Below are 19,633 nucleotides of genomic sequence, written 5' to 3'. Positions count from 1 at the left end.
TTTCGCACAGAAATCCATTAGTATTGGATTAATGTATTCATCAACCTTTGTTCCTTTGCTTTCCTTCATTGTAAATAAGGAGGTTTAGTGTAGTAGCTTGGACCAAATCCGACGCTTTTTAAGAGGGGTGAAGAAGCAAAGCAAACCAACCTCCACACAAAAGAAAAGAACATCAAAAGACTACGATTTGCTGATTTTCAGTAAAATCCTGTAATTAAACGGCAAATACTGCCTTTAAGTTCAGCGTGAAGTTGAAATTAAAGGAGCTTGAGCTTTATCGAAGTCACTGCCTTTTTTGGAAGAAGCTTCATTAAAAGTTTGCAATACGTTGAAATCTCTCTTTTGTATCCCGCCTCTTAGTTATCAATTGATATTATCTTAACTTTCTTTACTATTTCTTTTTTAGTTGATCTATTCTCATTTTTTAAATTCTCGTTTGTCCTCCTTTTGTTTAAAGCAACCGGTTGTTCCTTCTGTACTGAGTTTTAAATCTTTTTCCTGTCCTGTTTGATCGGATAAAAGCTCATTCCATCTTTTTGTTGAGCTTGCTGTAGAATCTCAACTATACCGATTGATTTTACTACTTTTTTAGAGCACATTTGCTTTTCTTCAAAAAAAAGTATCCTTCACTTTTTAAAGCAAATTTATTCATTCATTCAGTTGATCATAACATAATGGCAAAAAGAGTCGTCTCCCCAAACCCAATGCTCTCGTTGGAAACTGAAAATATCGCAAAAATGGGTACCTTAACTGCGGATAGCCTGGGATCTATGTGGAATGGTAATGTGGTTAACAGATGCTCTATATTAACTCTTTTTTTTCTAGTTTTTACCAAGTGTGCTGAGAACCTTGAAAACGGTCGTCGTTTAGAAAATATATCTTGGCGCCTGTGGTATCGTGAAGCTATGATGTCCGATGCTAATGATGCTTGTCAAATTGCTTGCCAGGAATCTTCCGTCCCTGATCTTTCTTCAAGTTGCGATTCCATTAATTCTACCGTTGAATCGGATGCGGGTCATGTTGTAGATTCAAACTCCTTTAACAGGATTGACAATGTTTCCGTTAATGCTCCTATTGTGAATGAAGTTAGCTTGCAAGCGCCAATGAAGGGTGGAAGTCATTCCTCTATTGTTAGGCCACAAGCCAAACGTTCCAGCTCACGTCTTTTGTCTACAGACGCATTTAGTCAGTTCATCTCTTCATTTTCACCGCCGGAAAAACCTAGTATGAAGGATTTGGCCCTGTTCCATGGAAATAAATCACCATCTTCTAAGGAAACTATACCTAAGGTTTCCAATTCAAACTCATCTGATACTTCGACTGATGATCAAGCTTATTTGAACGTTAGCGTTTCAGAAAACGAGCATGCTGATCGGTCGATTAAGACACATTCATCTGCACCTCCTTTGAATCAGCAAAAATCATCTACTAGTGTTAATGATGCAGTTTCCAAAGCCATACAACTAGTCAAGTCTACCAGCGATTTAGGTAGCCTAAGTACAAATACATCTTCAACTGCTCAGAAAAATAAATCAAGAAAACCCACTAAGTCTTTTAGTGATGCAGTCGCTGCTGCATCTCGGGCTAAAGAGCTCGAAAAAGAAAAATTATCAAAAGTCACTGTAACCCCTGATGATTCTACAAGTATTATTCGGGGGTTTGATCCAAGGTTGCCCGTTCTATCCACGAAAAACGTTAGTCATGAAGAAAAAAGTCATTCAGTGCAAGATGACAAATCAAAACAATTGTTAAAACCGAATCCTACGCAGCCTTATTTTTACCTGAGGGGTTCTTTTGATACTGGGCATTCGGCATCGTCGTCTATATGTTCAGCTGCTGTCGATAGCGAATCTGTGAACTCTGCAGACTTTCCGCATCGCACAGTTTATGACCCTCTTCCTACTCATGCGATAGCCGAAAGTATATCTCAAGAAAATGTTATTGAGGATGATGATGATGATGATGATGCATGGGTATCTGTCGATGAAGCAGAGTCACCTCATTTTACAAAACGGTCGCCTGCGCCCTATCTTTCTAAGTCATTCCGGAATAGTGCACTTTCTTTGCTTTTGTCTCAAGATGAAAAGCTACAACACGACGTGCGATCAGCTTCTTCAGCCGCTTTGAATTTACCGAGAGATACTGATATAAAGGCAACACCAAATTTATCCCAAAGTGGAAATATTAATTCCGACAACTCTGACTTGAGCAACTATCCTTACAATGATTATCGTGTATACAGAATGTCTCATTGTTCTTCTAATTCGAACAAAGTATTAGCCTCTGAAATATCTGAAAGTCTAAGAAGAGACCTACTTTGGGAACGGCGGCAAAAAGCAGCAATGAACAGTGCAGTTTTACGAAGACAGTCAAGTCAATCGAGTGGGGCTAACGATGATAAAGAAGTTAGAAACAGAAAAGTTGTCGAGAAAGGTTTTGCTAATGATTGCTCCGTTTGGTGAGCAGAATACTTAATTTAAAAATTTTAGCTGTTTTTTCTTCATTAAAAAATTTAAAAAAAAGTTATTAGCATATTGGACTCGTGCAAAATGGCTTTGCAATATTTAAAAATTCCTGTAATTAATAACGTCAGTCATTACATTCTGATTATCCGATTTTTTCTTTGACTGATTTCGTTAACTTGTGATACGCGTATTGACTTGTTATTTAGCCTGAAAAGTCTACGCAGCCAACGATGGTGATAGGAAAATCTAGGGTAAAACCCCCCTTCAGCGATGAAAATTCACAGGTGATTCTTTTATACGTTCGGAACTGTTCGATGAACGTATTTGGCAAAGCTATTATTTATAACACTCTTTTCTTAATTTGATCTTTAAGGTTGGCATATCATCTTTGCTAAGTTTATTTTTTTAGTATCTGTGCATCGGATGTTAAAGTATGTTGTTTAATAAGCTTAACTTAGCCGGTTTTCATACCAATGTACATTATCTAAAGAATTAATCCCTGTTTAATAATTTAGTTTTTGAATCTTAAGTTTTTCAAAAAAAATTTTTCGTTTTCAATTCGTTTTAACAATGTTGTATTTGACGAACTTTTTTATTCTTTTTATTTATTAACATTGTCATCAAGTTTTTATTTTCAAGCACACTACGCAATCAATGATATTTTTTATGAACTGATCCCAGCTTTTCAGTAACAATTTATATAATAAAAAATTTTATTGTAGTCTGAAGCATATATTTGTCTATATTTTAATGTCGAATCATTGAAGGTCTCAGAAATTTGTAGAATAAGAAAAATAGATACAATCAAGCGATGAGTTCCAAAAAAAATTACAAAGAAAATCGTATTTATAGTATTGATTTTGATCAGAATAGCGATTCTGTCTTTATTTTCGCTTTTTACGTTTCATGAGATGACGGTTGTTTGGGCTCACGAATCATACCGGGACTTTCTCTAATTAGTTCACCGGTATCCTCGTCGACCAAATTCGCTATAACGGATGTTTTATATCCCAAGTGCTCATACATTTTGAAGGCCATTTTACTAGCCATAAGGAAGCATGGAATTTGATATTCATCGGCCAAGTCATGAGCCATGTCCAAAAGATAGCCACCGACACCATTCCCTTGAAGAGCAGGATCAACACAAACAAAATGGATGTGGATAAATCCTTTAGGATTCTTCAGCAATCCAGTTTTATAAAGAGCAGCTCCGTATTGCAATTCATTATAGTGGAATCGTTTTTGTACAATTTGCGCACCATACCACCAATACAAAAAATTGCTGTAGTACTTGTTTAAGCTTTTCAAAATCCAGTCTCTATAAGAGACGTTAGGGTCAGGCGGGAATTTTTTAAAGGCCAAAAATCCAACGTACGGGTTGGAATCGGTATACGCGACTATGCAAGTTACATGTGGATCAAAATACGCATCTCGAGTCAGCTGCATGGTTAATGCTTTCATCGTTTCAGAAGACATTCCTTTGAACCTCCATTTCCAAGTCGCACTGTCGCTAAACGCCAACAAACTAACTTCCGTTACCCTTTCGATGTCATTGAATTGCAAGGGTCGATGCCGCAGCGGTTCCCCATTCACGGTCTTTACCATTTTGAGAGGGTATAAACGAATGTAAAGTGAGAAAGGAATATATTGAAGTAAGTTACCGCTACTCAAATGAGATGAATGCTAAAAGAATGCGTTACTGCGTCTTCACTCCAGAGAATATGGCTCTGAGTAGCTTACCGAATCTGCGTTAAAAAGCTGTGACTATGAAATCAGAGTAAATGGCATGTTGCATGAGGATCAGGCGGAATCGACAGTTTACATGGTCATCCAAAATCAATCCGTTACACAAACAACTTTTCACATTGCTGTCGGAAAAGAAAGTCTTGTTATAGTTAACAGGCAATTTACATGATAAAAGCTAGTATAGACAAAACTCTGTAAACGACAATCTACGATTAAACTCAACAAAGCTACGAAATGTTTCCCATCAACGTGTGACTTAGTTTCTGATACTTTGTTTAGTTTAAACATACTGGAAACATGACATTTACATTTGTTTATCCATCACAGGCCATCGCTAGGACGCCCTTTACCGCACAACATTCGTAACTGTAGACAGTGCTGTATGATTTTAACGAGAGAACCGCTTATTTCACTACTTGTGATACGAAAGAGAGTAGCATTTATAACCTTGTGATAAAGGCTGAAGCAGGATGAGTGAAATGATAAAGTGACACGTTATCGATCATTAAACAACACCTGCGCTTAGATAATTTTCTCAACACTTGAGTTATTCAACTGTTCTCGTTACCCTTGAAAACAGTTGGTTTCTAGAGAATTAAGAGGATTTCTAAATTATTGATCAAATTTTATCTGTTGTTTTCTCTCAGTTGCTTTCGTTGATTATAATTGTCGCTCGTTGAGTTTAATCGGTATAAAAAGCGAGAACATTAGAAGTTTTGGCGTCTGAAAGAAGCTAGCTCCTTTTTTTACTTTCATTTTTTTTCTTTAATCTGTGTGTAAATAGCTTTAAGTCATTGTGTAATAATTTTTTTTGGTTTCGTAATGAGCCCTACAGACACTACCCCATTGCTGTATTCATGGGACGATCAATCAAGACATCAAGACCCCGATTGGCATAAGCTCCGTAATTATCATGGTGCGTGGTATCGGAGGATCTCAAGACGGCGGTTCAGCCAATTTATTTTTGCTTTTGGACTGATGACTCTGTTTGTTTTAGTGTATTCAATCAGTTCCAATTTGCATACTCCAACACAATTCACAGGTCATAAAGTTAGAGGAAGGCGAGGTGCCGTTGCCTCAGAAGTGCCTGTTTGCTCTGACATCGGTGTGAGCATGCTTGCAGACGGTGGTAATGCAGTAGATGCTGCCATAGCATCCACTTTTTGCATTGGAGTTGTTAATTTCTTCTCGAGTGGAATTGGTGGAGGTGGTTTCATGTTAATCAAACATCCCAACGAAACCGCGCAGTCCTTGACGTTTCGCGAAATAGCTCCTGGAAATGTGAGTAAACATATGTTCGATAAAAATCCGATGCTTGCTCAAGTTGGGCCCCTTTCCATTGCTATTCCTGGTGAATTAGCTGGCCTCTACGAGGCTTGGAAGAGTCATGGTCTGCTCGATTGGTCGAAATTGCTGGAACCCAATGTTAAACTTGCTAGAGAAGGATTTCCTGTGACTCGAGCAATGGAAAGAGTTTTGAAATTGCCAGAAATGGCCCATCTTCTTAAAGATCCAATTTGGCAGCCTATCCTTATGCCAAATGGGAAAGTACTTAGGGCTGGCGATAAAATGTTTCGTCCGGCATATGCTAAGACTTTGGAAATAATTGCCAATAAAGGTATTGAACCCTTTTATAGGGGTGAGTTAACTAATTCTATGGTAAAGTTTATTCAGGACAATGGTGGAATTGTTACGGTCGAAGATTTCGGAAATTATTCAACGGTTTTCGCGGATGCTCTGCATACATCCTACAGAGGCCATGATGTGTATACATGCACCCTGCCGACGAGTGGACCTGCTTTAATTGAGGGCCTCAACATTCTTGATGGTTATCCTTTAAACACACCTTCTTTAGCATTTCCTAAGCGTCTCCATTTAGAAGTTGAAGCAATGAAATGGCTTTCTGCAGGCAGAACTCAATTCGGTGATCCAGATTTTTTACCTCTTGATCATTTGGATGTTGTATCAAAATTGCTCTCTAAAGAGTTTGCGTCTCAAATTCGCAATAACATCTCCCTTAGTAAAACATACCCTTGGGAACATTACAATCCTTCTTACGATCTTCCTATAAGTCATGGTACCACCCACGTTTCCACTGTGGACAGCAACAACTTGGCAGTTTCAATAACCTCTACTGTAAATCTCCTTTTCGGCTCACAATTGATGGATCCAGTTACAGGTGTTGTCTTTAACGATCAAATGGACGATTTTTCCATACCAGGTGCTTCTAATGCATTTAACTTGTCCCCTTCTCCTTGGAACTTTATTGAGCCATTTAAGCGGCCTCAGTCTTCTTCAGCACCAACCATCCTTACCGATATAAATGGAGATTTTGAGATGGCTCTGGGTGCTAGCGGTGGTAGCCGTATTGTCACCGCTGTCCTTGACTCCATCATAAAGCGAATTGACATGGACTATGATATAGAATCGATGGTTGCCAGTGCTCGTCCTCATCATCAATTATTACCTGATATTTTAATCCTTGAATCAGGCTTCTCCAAATCAGTTGCTACTCGTATGAAAAAATACGGTCATAAAGTCTGGCGACTGAAGCAGCATGACACACCGTTGAGTCAAATTCAAGCCGTTACAAGGCATCACAGTGAGTATTACGGAATGAGTGATCCTAGGAAGTACGGTCAGGCTGCCGCTTATTAAGTAGGAAATTTTTTTTTGATGCCAGTTTTGTTATTAAAGAGTTTTATGATGTAGCCAAGTGTTTGGCAAGCTTTGTGCTGTGATGTGATGAGGATGAAACCATATGGTACATTTAAAGCGTATGAGAAATCGTCAACGATTGAATATGTTTAAATTAATATTTTAAATTAATCATTTTATTAAAGACAAATAAGCGTAAAACCGTATTGTTTTGTAATGCGTCCATTGTATATTTTTAAAAACAAGTTAAAAAAGCCTGGTTGTTGACTTTGAAAAAAGCTAATTATCAAAGCTGATGCACTATATTACAAGGGATGAATTTTTTCAATATTTTAAATTCATGGGCGACTGTACTTTGCAGCTTTTTTGCGTAACTTCTGTTGGCGCTTTGATAACACTGGTTCTGAGGGAGTCGCATGTTGTTGATGTTGTTGTTGTTGCTGTTGCTGTTGCTGTTGAGGAGGCTGATTTAGTGCTTGATTTTTGAAATTCTTTAATTGTTGCAATAACATTTTTAATAAAGGAGCGGCCTTGTAAACCACGAATATGGGAACCTAGATGAAGGGTTAGTGTAAAGTCAATAAAAAAAAAGGGTATATATCTTAAGCGTACCAAAAGGTAAAAAGCAAAAACTTTAACAGATGTCAATGCCGCCAAGAAAATAAGAATCCAAGAAAAATACATATAGTCAACCATGTAAGAAGTTACTCCTTCTTGAAGCAAATCTTGACCCACGTAAAGCAGAGACCCACGAGCATCATATTTGGGGGCAGCTGCACGATGAAGCTGATAATGTAAAAAACCAGAGGATATAGAAGCAAAAGCATAAACAAACTTTGAAAACTTGCTCAAACCACTTCGCACAAAGAATCGTAAAATCCAAAACAAGACGTTAACGATCAGATCAGCGGCCAGCATAAAAGTCAGGATATGCTTGTTTTGCGCAGCAAGTTTCTTTTGAGCTGCATTCGCCATATTGAAATATCAAAGAATTTTTGGTTGAATGTATGCTGAATCTTGGAGTATACGAATTAGAAGTGTTTATACGTAGCACAGTGTTGTTAACATATACAGCAGTACAAAGCAGCGTTCATGACTTGGCGCAAAATATCGTAGGTGTAAACAAGTACACAAAAAAGTTTAGTTTATTAGTAAGTAGAGAAGAAGGATCAAATAAAAGACTTAGCCGAGAAAAGAAAAGATGGTGTAGGATTAATGTGCAATGATGATGGCCAATAAAATGAAACACCCGTTTGCTAATAAACTGGAATATACAAGGAATATGAGATATTTGTTTACAAAATGTTTTAAAGAACGAAATGTAATTTTTTTATGAATTTTCTGATTTATTAATTTTATTTTATTTACTTTTTTTTGTATCGTAAAAAAAATCTTTGTATGTTTGGATATGTGTAAAAAAAAAAAAAGCAATTTAAAACAACTAAAGCGAAGGAAAAAAGTTATTTGAAAATCAATGAATGAGAGTATTGATTATTTATGATAATGGATGAGTAAGTTAAAAAGTATTTCGAATTTTAAATTTATACTAATTATTTCTTCTGATAAAAAGTAATCAGACCTTACGATTGTCAATGAGTAAACAATATGAATTCATCACGATTCCCAAAAAAATTTAATCTGTTATACAAAGCATTAGAAGCTGAAGATACCACACCATACAAAAAAATCATTGAAATCAGTAAAACATGAATTTAAGTTGTTACATTGACAATACCTCAATGACTTCAATTTCTACGCCATGTACTAAAGCCAAAGTAAAATGTAAATAAACAAGGTATGTCAAAATTCGATAACTAATCTAATGAACAAAAGATATTATTAAAAAATAAATTGAACACATAATAAGTTATATGGAAAAATCCTAAATTTTCTTTTTTTTTTTTTTTTTTATGTATAAAGCTGTTAAATATATATAAACATAGACTCAACAGCTTTTATATTTCATCAATTTTTTCAGTAGTACATAAAGGTTCAGTACCCCATCACCAGCTGAAATGTTCCAAATCGACCATACTTATTCAAACACTTCTATTGATTGAAAACTCGTTTTATGTATTATTGCTGCTACCATCATCCCAACTTTTTACCGCTATTCTATCTATTACTATTTCTGATACTTAGAATCCTGTCCATCGCTATTTCCACTTTTGCGATTCGTTCGGATCTGTTATATCCATCTCCACGTGTTTCTTGATCTGTAGAGCCGTGTAGTAAAACAGTTGTGAAACGATGGATGATCAATCATTTTGAAAATAGGCTTTATAAAATAAAATTTCTTGTTCAACACTTATAGAAATGAGCATTTTCCTCTTTGAGGTGCAGGATCAGTCTGTGCTGGTTAGCGTCTCTGTTTACATAGTACTACCACTGTTTATTACTGTGGAGTCATATTTGTTACTCGGAATACCTCGTATTTACGAATCGGATGCGGCATGTCCCAAACGTCGAAAATCGTTGGTTTTTATTAATATAAACAGTCATATTATCCAACACTTGGTGAGTTTCCACGATGCAGACGTGTGACCAGCATTGTGGTAAAGTCGGTACAACTCTTCTCTAGACATTGTTTACATAATTCGTTAATAAACAACGAGAACTTTACGGATATTATCGATAGTTTGATATTAAAAATAGTGAGAGAAATCGTGTAGCTGTATTTGAGAATGAAATTAATTTTTATTGAATTATTAAAATTAACAATAAAAAAAAGAAGGGAAACACTCTGTTTAGTAGACAAACTGATGTACTGGTGAAATCCCACGTTGGAGAATCAAGACTGCACAAATTAAGCTACATTGATAGGTGACTACTTTAAACCCACGAACAACCTACCAGGTCAAGTAGAAATGTAGCCTAAATCAAAAGTCGACATTTGAGATTAAGAGATTTTAAATTTACAAGACATCAAATTAGAATACAATTATTAAAATCTATGTATTTTTAGAAAAGTTGGATGCGTGGGAACTCAAAAACACGGGACTTACCATGCGCCAGAGCGTTACCTCTTCCTCTTCCTGTAGCAAGCTCTACGCGATAAAAGCAACCATTTCCCTTCCACGACTCTTTTACCGTAGACTGAGAACTATGGCTCCTCGTGTAGCCTCCCATTTTCTGGGTATGTTATATTAATCATTTGATGTAGGAATTGCTTGTAGAAAGTTTTGAGATATTGCTGAGCGTCTGCGGATGAAATGGGTTGTTGTCGAACGGTCAGAAGACTAGCTTTTTTCGTTGATAATTTGGCAAAAACGAGTTAGATAAACTTCTTTACTATGTATACAGTAATTGCTAGTCTCATTTCCTCTAAAATGACACTGTGTGCAAAATCGAATGTTTCTTCATGCGGAACTTGCTGCCCATGTTTATCACTTTTCAAGCACTAGCTGTTTGTTTTTTCCTTAGAAACCATTCTTTCACGATTATTCATAGAGGATACATTGTTTCTTTACGCGTAGATTTCAAACATGGATTTGTGTGTCTCTGCTGTTGACTGGCATGATTTTACTCGCTCAATTTTTAACTGTTCGTTAAGCATGTTTACCCACGATACATAATTACTTATATTCTTACAACTTTTTCCTCATTTCCTTTGCAATCAGTCGTCTCTGCTTTTCCTTCTCTCCCAATCAAGGGGTTCTTTTTTTAACGGTTCATTTTTATTGACGTTCTTCTTATCTCGCAACTTTCGATTTCAAGCTTTTCTTTTTTCATTTTGTACTTTATTAACCATATTTTAGGAGGCAATTCCTTAGATAAAGCACCTGCAGGAAAGGTGAAAGATTATATTGCATCACACGGAGGACACACTGTTATCACGTCTATTCTTATTGCTAATAATGGTATTGCGGCCGTGAAAGAAATCCGAAGCATTCGGAAATGGGCTTATGAAACCTTCAATAATGAAAGAGCTATCAAGTTTACTGTTATGGCAACGCCAGATGATTTAAAAGTTAATGCCGATTATATTCGTATGGCCGATCAGTATGTCGAAGTACCTGGCGGCTCAAATAACAATAATTATGCTAATGTCGAACTTATCGTTGACATTGCTGAACGTATGAACGTCCATGCTGTTTGGGCTGGTTGGGGACACGCATCTGAAAACCCTAAATTGCCTGAGATGCTTTCTGCCAGTAGTAAGAAAATCGTTTTTATTGGTCCTCCAGGTAGCGCAATGCGTAGTCTTGGTGACAAAATTAGTTCTACAATCGTTGCTCAAAGTGCTCGTGTACCTTGTATGTCTTGGTCCGGTAATGAACTCGACCAAGTACGTATTGATGAAGAGACAAACATTGTTACTGTTGACGATGATGTTTATCAAAAAGCCTGTATTCGCTCTGCAGAAGAAGGTATTGCCGTCGCCGAGAAGATTGGTTATCCCGTCATGATTAAGGCCTCTGAAGGCGGTGGTGGTAAAGGTATTCGTCAGGTTACTTCAACCGAAAAGTTTGCTCAAGCATTCCAACAAGTACTTGATGAACTCCCTGGATCTCCCGTTTTTGTTATGAAACTTGCTGGACAAGCACGCCATTTGGAAGTTCAAATTTTAGCTGATCAATATGGTAATAATATTTCTCTTTTTGGTCGTGATTGTTCCGTTCAACGCCGTCATCAAAAAATTATTGAGGAGGCTCCTGTTACCATCGCACCTGCCGCTACCTTCCATGAAATGGAGCGTGCCGCCGTGCGTTTAGGTGAATTGGTCGGTTACGCTTCTGCTGGTACCATTGAGTATCTTTATGAGCCAGAGAATGACAGGTTCTATTTCCTTGAACTGAACCCTCGTTTACAGGTCGAGCATCCAACTACCGAAATGGTTTCTGGCGTTAATTTACCCGCTGCACAACTTCAAGTTGCTATGGGTTTGCCTCTTAGTCGTATTCCACACATTCGTGAGCTCTATGGCTTACCACGTGATGGTGACTCTGAAATCGATTTTTTCTTTCAAAATCCCGAATCTTTTAAAGTACAGAAGGTCCCTACTCCTAAAGGCCATTGTGTTGCCTGTCGTATTACGTCTGAAGATCCCGGCGAAGGATTTAAACCATCGAGCGGTATGATTAAAGATCTCAACTTTCGTTCTTCTAGCAATGTGTGGGGTTATTTCTCTGTTGGTACTGCTGGTGGAATTCATGAGTTTGCGGATTCCCAATTCGGTCATATTTTTTCATTTGCAGAATCTCGTGAATCCTCTCGCAAATCGATGGTGGTTGCGTTAAAAGAATTATCTATTCGTGGTGATTTTAGAACTACTGTCGAATATCTCGTGCGTCTCCTTGAAACTAAGGAGTTTTCTGAAAATGAGTTTACCACAGGATGGCTAGATCGGCTTATTGCACAAAAAGTTACATCTGCTCGTCCCGACAAGATGCTTGCTGTTGTATGTGGTGCTCTTGTCCGTGCTCATGCTACTGCCGATACTCAGTACCGTGCTTTCAAATCCTACCTTGAACGCGGTCAAGTACCGTCCCGTGAATTTTTGAAAAATGTGTATGATATTGAATTTATTTATGATAACACTCGCTATCGTTTTACCGCATCTCGTTCTTCTCCAGGCTCTTATCATTTGTTTTTAAATGGTTCTCGTTGTACTGCTGGTGTCCGTTCTTTGACTGATGGTGGATTGTTAGTTTTGCTAAACGGACATTCCTATACAGTATACTATCGTGATGAGGTAACTGGTACTCGTATATCTATCGATAACCTTTCTTGTATGCTGGAACAAGAAAATGATCCTACTCAATTAAGAACTCCTTCCCCTGGCAAGTTGGTTCGTTTCTTGGTTGAAACAGGTGAGCATATTAAAGCCGGTGAAGCGTATGCAGAGGTAGAAGTTATGAAAATGATTATGCCTTTAGTAGCAACCGAAGATGGTGTTGTTCAATTGATAAAGCAACCCGGTGCATCTTTAGACGCCGGTGATATTCTTGGAATACTCACGCTTGATGATCCTAGCCGTGTCACCCATGCATTACCATTTGATGGTCAGCTTCCTAATTGGGGTGAGCCTCAAATTGCGGGAAATAAGCCTTGTCAACGCTATCATGCTCTTTTGTGTATTCTTTTGGACATTCTAAAGGGATATGATAACCAAATCATTCTCAACAGTACCTACAATGAATTTGTTGAAGTCCTTCGTAATCATGAATTGCCCTATAGCGAATGGAGTGCTCATTATTCAGCATTGGTTAATAGAATCTCTCCTGTACTTGATAAGCTTTTTGTATCTATAATCGAAAAAGCCAGATCTCGTAAAGCTGAATTTCCTGCCAAACAGCTTGAGGTTGCTATTCAGACTTATTGTGATGGTCAAAATTTGGCGACGACTCAACAATTAAAGGTCCAAATTGCACCTCTCCTTAAAATCATATCTGACTACAAAGACGGCCTCAAAGTTCATGAATACAATGTTATTAAAGGTTTGCTCGAAGAATATTATAATGTTGAAAAGTTGTTCTCTGGAATTAATAAGCGAGAAGAAGATGTTATTCTTCGTCTACGTGACGAAAATAAAGATGATGTTGATAAAGTTATTGCGTTGGCTTTATCTCATTCTCGTATAGGATCTAAGAATAACTTGTTAATTACAATTCTTGATCTAATGAAGTCCGAACCATCAACTTTTGTTTCTCTGTACTTTAATGACATTTTGAGGAAGCTTACAGATTTGGATTCAAGGGTTACTTCTAAAGTGTCTCTAAAGGCTCGTGAGTTGTTAATTACATGTGCTATGCCTTCTCTTAATGAGCGATTCTCTCAAATGGAGCACATATTGAAATCGTCTGTAGTTGAAAGTCATTATGGTGATGCTAAATTCTCACACCGTACACCATCTTTAGACATTCTGAAAGAATTGATTGATTCTAAATATACAGTCTTTGATGTTTTACCTGCTTTCTTTTGTCACACCGACCCATGGGTATCTTTAGCTGCTCTTGAGGTATATGTTAGACGTGCTTATCGTGCCTACTCTGTTCTTGAAATCAACTATCATACCGAGGCCGGAACTCCGTATGTACTCACGTGGCGTTTTCAGCTTCATTCAAGTGGTGCTCCGGGTTTGGGTGCCAACTCAACTAATGGTTCCAATTTCCCTGCAAGCACTACTCCTTCATACGAAAACAGCAATCGACGCCTGCAGTCTGTTAGTGATCTTTCTTGGTATGTCAATAAAACAGACTCTGAGCCATTCCGTTTTGGTACAATGATTGCCGCAGAAACTTTCGATGAATTGGAAAATAACCTTGCCCTTGCAATCGACCGTTTACCACTTTCTCGTAATTACTTTAATGCTGGTTTAACGTTGGATGGCAATTCTTCTTCAGCTAACGATAACACTCAAGAATTAACTAATGTAGTGAACGTTGCGTTAACCTCAACTGGTGATTTGGATGATTCTGCTATTGTTAGCAAGCTTAACCAAATCCTTAGTGATTTCCGTGATGATTTGCTTGAGCATAATGTTAGAAGAGTGACAATTGTTGGTGGCAGAATTAACAAGTCTGCTTATCCTTCCTACTATACTTATCGTGTTTCCGCTGAACAAAAAGACGGCAATCTTGTACACTATAACGAAGATGAGCGTATTCGTCATATTGAACCTGCATTGGCATTCCAATTAGAATTGGGTCGTCTATCGAACTTCAATATTGAACCCGTTTTCACCGATAATCATAACATTCATGTTTATCGTGCTACCGCCAAAAATATGGATACAGATAAGCGATTCTTTACTCGTGCATTAGTTAGACCAGGAAGATTACGTGACGAGATACCTACTGCTGAGTATCTTATATCCGAAACCCATCGTTTAATTAATGATATTTTGGATGCTTTGGAAGTTATCGGTCATGAACAAACAGACTTGAATCATATTTTCATTAACTTTACACCAGCCTTTGGTCTTGCTCCTAAGCAAGTTGAAGCTGCCCTCGGCGGATTTTTGGAACGTTTTGGCCGTCGTTTATGGCGCTTGAGAGTAACTGCAGCTGAAATTCGTATTATTTGCACGGACCCATCAACTAACACTTTGTTTCCTCTTCGTGTCATTATTTCTAATGTTTCTGGATTTGTTGTGAACGTTGAAATTTATGCTGAAGTCAAGACTGAGAATAATTCTTGGATATTTAAGAGTATCGGACAACCTGGATCCATGCATCTTCGCCCCATCAGTACACCTTATCCTACCAAAGAATGGCTTCAACCTCGTCGTTACAAAGCTCAATTAATGGGCACTACTTTCGTTTATGACTTCCCAGAATTATTCCGTCGCGCCTTCACCGATAGCTGGAAAAAGGTTCCAAATGGGCGATCCAAAGTTACTATACCCCAGAATATGTTTGAATGTAAGGAGCTTGTTGCTGACGAACATGGTGTATTACAGGAAGTCAATAGGGAGCCTGGAACTAACTCCTGTGGTATGGTAGCATGGTGCATTACTGTTAAGACGCCTGAATATCCTAATGGACGAAAAATTATCGTAGTGGCTAACGACATCACTTTCCAAATTGGTTCTTTTGGGCCCCAAGAGGATGAATACTTTTATAAAGTTACTCAATTGGCACGTCAACGCGGTATTCCTCGTATTTACCTCGCTGCCAATTCCGGTGCACGTATTGGAGTTGCTGATGAAATCGTCCCTCTTTTCAATATTGCTTGGGTCGATCCCGATAGTCCAGAAAAGGGTTTTGATTATATCTATCTTACTCCAGAGGCATATGAGCGTCTTCAGAAAGAAAATCCCAATATTCTCACCACTGAGGAGGTTGTTACTGAAACTGGGGAACTTCGCCATAAGATTACCACAATCATTGGCTCAAGCGAGGGTCTTGGTGTTGAATGTTTGCGTGGATCCGGTCTGATTGCTGGTGTCACATCTCGCGCATACAATGACATTTTTACATGTACTTTGGTCACTTGTCGTGCTGTTGGTATTGGCGCGTACTTGGTTCGTCTCGGCCAAAGAGCTGTACAAATCGAAGGCCAACCAATTATTCTAACAGGTGCACCCGCCCTTAACAAGGTTTTAGGCCGTGAGGTCTATACCTCCAACTTGCAATTAGGTGGTACTCAAGTTATGCATAGAAATGGTATATCCCATCTTACTAGTCAAGATGATTTTGATGGCATTTCGAAAATTGTAAACTGGATTTCCTATATCCCCGATAAACGTAACAATCCAGTACCAATTTCACCATCATCAGATACATGGGATCGTGATGTGGAGTTCTATCCTTCTCAAAATGGTTACGATCCTCGTTGGTTAATTGCCGGAAAGGAAGATGAAGATTCTTTCTTGTATGGTTTATTTGACAAAGGATCTTTCCAGGAAACTTTGAATGGCTGGGCCAAGACTGTTGTTGTTGGTCGTGCTAGAATGGGCGGAATTCCTACTGGTGTGATTGCTGTCGAGACTCGTACTATTGAAAACACTGTACCGGCTGATCCAGCTAACCCTGACTCTACTGAACAAGTATTAATGGAGGCTGGTCAAGTTTGGTATCCCAACTCAGCCTTCAAGACTGCTCAAGCAATCAATGACTTCAACCATGGTGAACAGTTACCTCTTTTTATTCTTGCTAATTGGCGTGGATTTTCTGGTGGTCAACGTGATATGTTTAATGAGGTACTCAAATATGGTTCTTATATCGTAGATGCTTTGGCTTCTTATAAACAACCTGTATTTGTATACATTCCTCCATTCAGTGAACTTAGAGGTGGCTCTTGGGTTGTAGTAGATCCAACCATCAATGAGGATCAAATGGAAATGTACGCAGATGAAGAGAGTAGAGCTGGTGTTTTGGAACCTGAAGGTATGGTCAGTATTAAATTCAGACGTGAAAAGTTGCTTTCTTTGATGCGACGCTGTGATCATAAATATGCATCATTGTGCAATGAGCTTAAAAGAGATGATTTGAGTGCTGATGACCTTTCAACTATAAAGGTCAAGTTGATGGAACGCGAACAGAAGCTTATGCCAATTTATCAACAAATTAGTATTCATTTTGCCGACTTGCATGATCGTGTTGGTCGTATGGTTGCAAAGAAGGTTGTCCGTAAACCGTTGAAATGGACAGAAGCTAGACGTTTCTTTTACTGGCGTCTCCGCAGACGTTTGAATGAACATTATGCTCTTCAAAAGATTACCCAGCTCATTCCTTCCTTGACTATCCGTGAATCTCGTGAGTATCTCCAGAAATGGTATGAAGAGTGGTGTGGAAAGCAAGATTGGGATGAATCTGATAAGTCTGTTGTTTGTTGGATTGAGGAACATAACGACGATTTGAGTAAGAGAACTCAGGAACTTAAGAGTACTTATTACAGTGAGCGTCTTTCTAAACTCCTTCGTTCAGATAGGAAGGGAATGATAGACAGCCTTGCACAAGTTTTGACCGAGCTCGACGAAAATGAAAAGAAAGAATTGGCCGGAAAACTCGCGTCGGTTAATTAAGAGTGCGATGATGATTTTTATTCTTCATTCTATAACATCTACATATCGGTCTTCACATGCTTGAAAAAATGAGATTAATAGATATGTTTTTAGATAACTAAGTGCTATGAGCCTTAATAGTAAAAGCCCAGTCTTGCGTTACCCAGCTTTTGATTTTTAGGATGGAGGTACGTTCCTTTCCTTTTGATATATACTAGGTATTTGAACTGCAGGGTTTTATACTACATAGCCTCCCATCCCTTTAAATTAGCTGATAGTACTTTTGATACAGCCATAAATAGGCAATGATATTCTGTTTCCTACAAATTATAGCGTCGTATTTGAAACCAATTAGTTCAAAAATGCAGATCAGTGTGATATTTATTATATCAAAAATCGCTTTTATTTTTAGCCAATAATCATACTTTGCTCAAATCTATTAAACAAAAAAAAGTTATGTATAAATTCAAAAAATTTAAAGCAAAATGAAAAAATACTTATGTATTCTTCGCTTTAAAAATTCCAAACTAGTGGGAATTAGTACGGATAGATATTTGAAATGCAGGTCACGAGACATATTTTAACAAAAATACTGCACTATCATTTAATGAGGAAAAATGGAGGAAAAGAATGAACAGAATCAGCATTTGAAATTATTCTTCAAAACGCCCGCAAAACGTTCAATGGCAACATTAAATTCTTCTAATTCAGCGTGAGCAAATGTCACACGGAAGAAAATCTTATCGTTGACTCTAGGGTCAACAACGAACCAGTTACCGCAAGCAAGGTTAACGCCTTCTTCAACAGCTTCAGCATGGATTTTAGATTCGATTTCGGGAATAGATTCATTTTTATCGGCATGGATGTAGCGCGATTTGTCAACTTCGAACCAAATAAACATACCAGCGACAGGAGGGATATAAGAGCAGACCGATTTTGGTAAGTATGTGTCCATGGCATAAAGAAGATAATTACGGCGAAGCGTATAAGAATACCGAATATGCTTCAACCACTCTAGGTATCCGTCTTGACCCCAATGCTTGAACATGGCATACAGGATGCCTTGGGAAATACCAGAAGCACTTTGAGTTGCAGTTTCAGCAGCACGCAAACCACGTTCAATGAACAACGGTTGAGCAGTGAACCAACCTACACGAGAACCAGGGGCTACAACCTTTGACAGAGAATCCATACGGATGACACGACCGTCGACATCCATACTTAAGAATGAAGGAATAAGTTCTTTTACAAATTGCTCGTTGGTAAAAGCTTTATCAGCAGCTTCTGGTTTTCCTTCATAAGCGTCCATTTGTAAGTAATAGTAAGGTTCATCCTCTAGGATAATAATATCATGCTTTTGTGCCAGAGTGTAAATTTGCTTTCTCCTCTCCACAGAAAGAGTACTACCAGTGGGATTTTGACCAGTAGGAATAGTGTAAAGTACGTGGGGTTTAGGAGAACCGTAGGAAGTAGCATCCCAATTAGTCAAAATATCATCCATAGACTCTGGTAAAAAACCAAACTGGTCCATATCAATAGGAATGCAGCTTAAACCAAGAGGACGCATGCTTTGTAATGCGGAAGGGAAGGAGTATTTCTCTACCAAAATGGAATCGCCTCGATTGGTCAACATACGAAGAGCGATGTCTAGGCATGAAGTATTACCGGTAGTCATAATGATGTTCCAACCTTCATAAGGAGGATTATGAATGATGCGAGTGTGTTCCTTTAAAAATTGGGAAAGTAAAGCAGCACCAGAACCCTGGCCGTACTGCAAAGCGACACTAAGAGGAAGGACATCAGAATCACTAGAGCTCATAGGAACAGAAACGGTATCGAGCTTTCCACTGTTTGAAGAATCCTTCTTCCAAGAGTTTATAGCAGGAATCTCCGCATCCATCTCACGAATGGGAAAGTATTCAGGGTTAGGCAAACCGCCAGCCAAAGAAATGATTTTAATATTGCGGCTGCTTTTGGAAAGAGCGACAGCTTTAAGTGGAGATTGTTTACGACTTGCACTTTCCACAGACAAGTGGTGTGAAAGGTCTTTAGGTTGAGCAGCCATTGCGGTCTAATAAAAATACGAGTTTTTCGGGGAATCTAAAGAATGAAATACCAGCGAATGAAATGGTTGGTATACAGGTATACAAGTATAGTGAATGTTGGTACCACAGCAATTACTGACTAATCTTACTAGTGGTATGGTTGCAGCGGTGGAATGGTTGAGTTGCCGCTTATGTACAAAAAATTTAAGCACTACCTAAGCAGATGTATGATATATAAGATAAGATTAGGAGACGACCCACGCGGATTT

General features: G+C 38.2%; 6 protein-coding genes and 12 long non-coding RNA genes across 18 annotated transcripts; 7 read left to right on the top strand and 11 right to left on the bottom strand.

The window, feature by feature from the left end:
* Positions 1-147: 147 nt before the first annotated feature.
* mks1 lies at positions 148-3,145 on the top strand. Its single transcript, NM_001356004.2, has 2 exons — positions 148-780; positions 826-3,145. The coding sequence occupies exons 1-2, from the start codon at positions 675-677 to the stop codon at positions 2,460-2,462; spliced, it is 1,743 nt and encodes a 580-aa protein (NP_001342866.1). The 5' UTR covers positions 148-674; the 3' UTR covers positions 2,463-3,145.
* On the bottom strand, positions 754-1,183 carry SPOM_SPNCRNA.2557. The gene has a single exon (NR_191925.1). It is a non-coding gene; the product is annotated as a non-coding RNA (long non-coding RNA).
* SPOM_SPAC56E4.07 (N-acetyltransferase) lies at positions 3,101-4,194 on the bottom strand. Its single transcript, NM_001018671.3, has one exon. It carries the CDS (start codon positions 4,068-4,070, stop codon positions 3,363-3,365), a length of 708 nt encoding a protein of 235 aa, NP_593274.1. The 5' UTR covers positions 4,071-4,194; the 3' UTR covers positions 3,101-3,362.
* SPOM_SPNCRNA.2556 lies at positions 3,217-4,030 on the top strand. The gene has a single exon (NR_191924.1). It is a non-coding gene; the product is annotated as a non-coding RNA (long non-coding RNA).
* A 554-nt stretch (positions 4,195-4,748) lies between the features above and the next one.
* ggt2 (gamma-glutamyltranspeptidase Ggt2) lies at positions 4,749-7,059 on the top strand. The gene has a single exon (NM_001018670.3). It carries the CDS (start codon positions 5,034-5,036, stop codon positions 6,867-6,869), a length of 1,836 nt encoding a protein of 611 aa, NP_593273.1. The 5' UTR covers positions 4,749-5,033; the 3' UTR covers positions 6,870-7,059.
* Positions 7,021-7,888, bottom strand: snd2 (ENV10 family protein). The gene is made up of 2 exons (NM_001018669.3): positions 7,482-7,888; positions 7,021-7,423 (listed from the first exon to the last, which is right to left on the bottom strand). Exons 1-2 carry the CDS (start codon positions 7,842-7,844, stop codon positions 7,208-7,210), a joined length of 579 nt encoding a protein of 192 aa, NP_593272.1. The 5' UTR covers positions 7,845-7,888; the 3' UTR covers positions 7,021-7,207.
* On the top strand, positions 7,194-7,440 carry SPOM_SPNCRNA.2555. Its single transcript, NR_191923.1, has one exon. It is a non-coding gene; the product is annotated as a non-coding RNA (long non-coding RNA).
* A 935-nt stretch (positions 7,889-8,823) lies between the features above and the next one.
* On the bottom strand, positions 8,824-9,576 carry SPOM_SPNCRNA.2553. Its single transcript, NR_191921.1, has one exon. It is a non-coding gene; the product is annotated as a non-coding RNA (long non-coding RNA).
* SPOM_SPNCRNA.2554 lies at positions 8,892-9,574 on the top strand. The gene has a single exon (NR_191922.1). It is a non-coding gene; the product is annotated as a non-coding RNA (long non-coding RNA).
* Positions 9,577-9,957: 381 nt separating the features above from the next.
* On the top strand, positions 9,958-17,719 carry cut6 (acetyl-CoA/biotin carboxylase). Its single transcript, NM_001018668.3, has 2 exons — positions 9,958-10,005; positions 10,628-17,719. The coding sequence occupies exons 1-2, from the start codon at positions 9,975-9,977 to the stop codon at positions 17,338-17,340; spliced, it is 6,744 nt and encodes a 2,247-aa protein (NP_593271.2). The 5' UTR covers positions 9,958-9,974; the 3' UTR covers positions 17,341-17,719.
* SPOM_SPNCRNA.2552 lies at positions 12,289-12,544 on the bottom strand. The gene has a single exon (NR_191920.1). It is a non-coding gene; the product is annotated as a non-coding RNA (long non-coding RNA).
* On the bottom strand, positions 13,767-14,051 carry SPOM_SPNCRNA.2551. The gene has a single exon (NR_191919.1). It is a non-coding gene; the product is annotated as a non-coding RNA (long non-coding RNA).
* Positions 15,028-15,369, bottom strand: SPOM_SPNCRNA.2550. The gene has a single exon (NR_191918.1). It is a non-coding gene; the product is annotated as a non-coding RNA (long non-coding RNA).
* SPOM_SPNCRNA.2549 lies at positions 16,081-16,320 on the bottom strand. The gene has a single exon (NR_191917.1). It is a non-coding gene; the product is annotated as a non-coding RNA (long non-coding RNA).
* Positions 16,686-16,946, bottom strand: SPOM_SPNCRNA.2548. Its single transcript, NR_191916.1, has one exon. It is a non-coding gene; the product is annotated as a non-coding RNA (long non-coding RNA).
* Positions 17,132-17,407, bottom strand: SPOM_SPNCRNA.2547. The gene has a single exon (NR_191915.1). It is a non-coding gene; the product is annotated as a non-coding RNA (long non-coding RNA).
* On the bottom strand, positions 17,598-19,528 carry SPOM_SPAC56E4.03 (aromatic aminotransferase). Its single transcript, NM_001018667.3, has one exon. The coding sequence runs from the start codon at positions 19,382-19,384 to the stop codon at positions 17,960-17,962; it is 1,425 nt and encodes a 474-aa protein (NP_593270.1). The 5' UTR covers positions 19,385-19,528; the 3' UTR covers positions 17,598-17,959.
* Positions 17,796-18,646, top strand: SPOM_SPNCRNA.2546. The gene has a single exon (NR_191914.1). It is a non-coding gene; the product is annotated as a non-coding RNA (long non-coding RNA).
* Positions 19,529-19,633: the final 105 nt, after the last annotated feature.

This window comes from Schizosaccharomyces pombe (assembly GCF_000002945.2).
Source record: "Schizosaccharomyces pombe strain 972h- genome assembly, chromosome: I".
Lineage (NCBI taxonomy): Eukaryota > Fungi > Ascomycota > Schizosaccharomycetes > Schizosaccharomycetales > Schizosaccharomycetaceae > Schizosaccharomyces > Schizosaccharomyces pombe.
Note: the sequence above shows the minus strand (reverse complement) of the source record. Positions and strands in the feature narration are given on the sequence as shown.

Excerpts from the sequence above, each read along its gene's own strand:
- SPOM_SPAC56E4.07 (NM_001018671.3), bottom strand. The coding sequence starts at position 4,070 with ATGGTAAAGACCGTGAATGGGGAACCGCTGCGGCATCGACCCTTGCAA.
- snd2 (NM_001018669.3), bottom strand. The coding sequence starts at position 7,844 with ATGGCGAATGCAGCTCAAAAGAAACTTGCTGCGCAAAACAAGCATATC. Across the intron at positions 7,424-7,481 it reads TTTTTGCTTTTTACCTTTTG|GTTCCCATATTCGTGGTTTA; the intron begins GTACGCTTAAGA and ends CCCTTCATCTAG.
- ggt2 (NM_001018670.3), top strand. The coding sequence starts at position 5,034 with ATGAGCCCTACAGACACTACCCCATTGCTGTATTCATGGGACGATCAA.
- SPOM_SPAC56E4.03 (NM_001018667.3), bottom strand. The coding sequence starts at position 19,384 with ATGGCTGCTCAACCTAAAGACCTTTCACACCACTTGTCTGTGGAAAGT.
- cut6 (NM_001018668.3), top strand. The coding sequence starts at position 9,975 with ATGGCTCCTCGTGTAGCCTCCCATTTTCTGG. Across the intron at positions 10,006-10,627 it reads TGTAGCCTCCCATTTTCTGG|GAGGCAATTCCTTAGATAAA; the intron begins GTATGTTATATT and ends ACCATATTTTAG.
- mks1 (NM_001356004.2), top strand. The coding sequence starts at position 675 with ATGGCAAAAAGAGTCGTCTCCCCAAACCCAATGCTCTCGTTGGAAACT. Across the intron at positions 781-825 it reads CCTGGGATCTATGTGGAATG|TTTTTACCAAGTGTGCTGAG; the intron begins GTAATGTGGTTA and ends TTTTTTTTCTAG.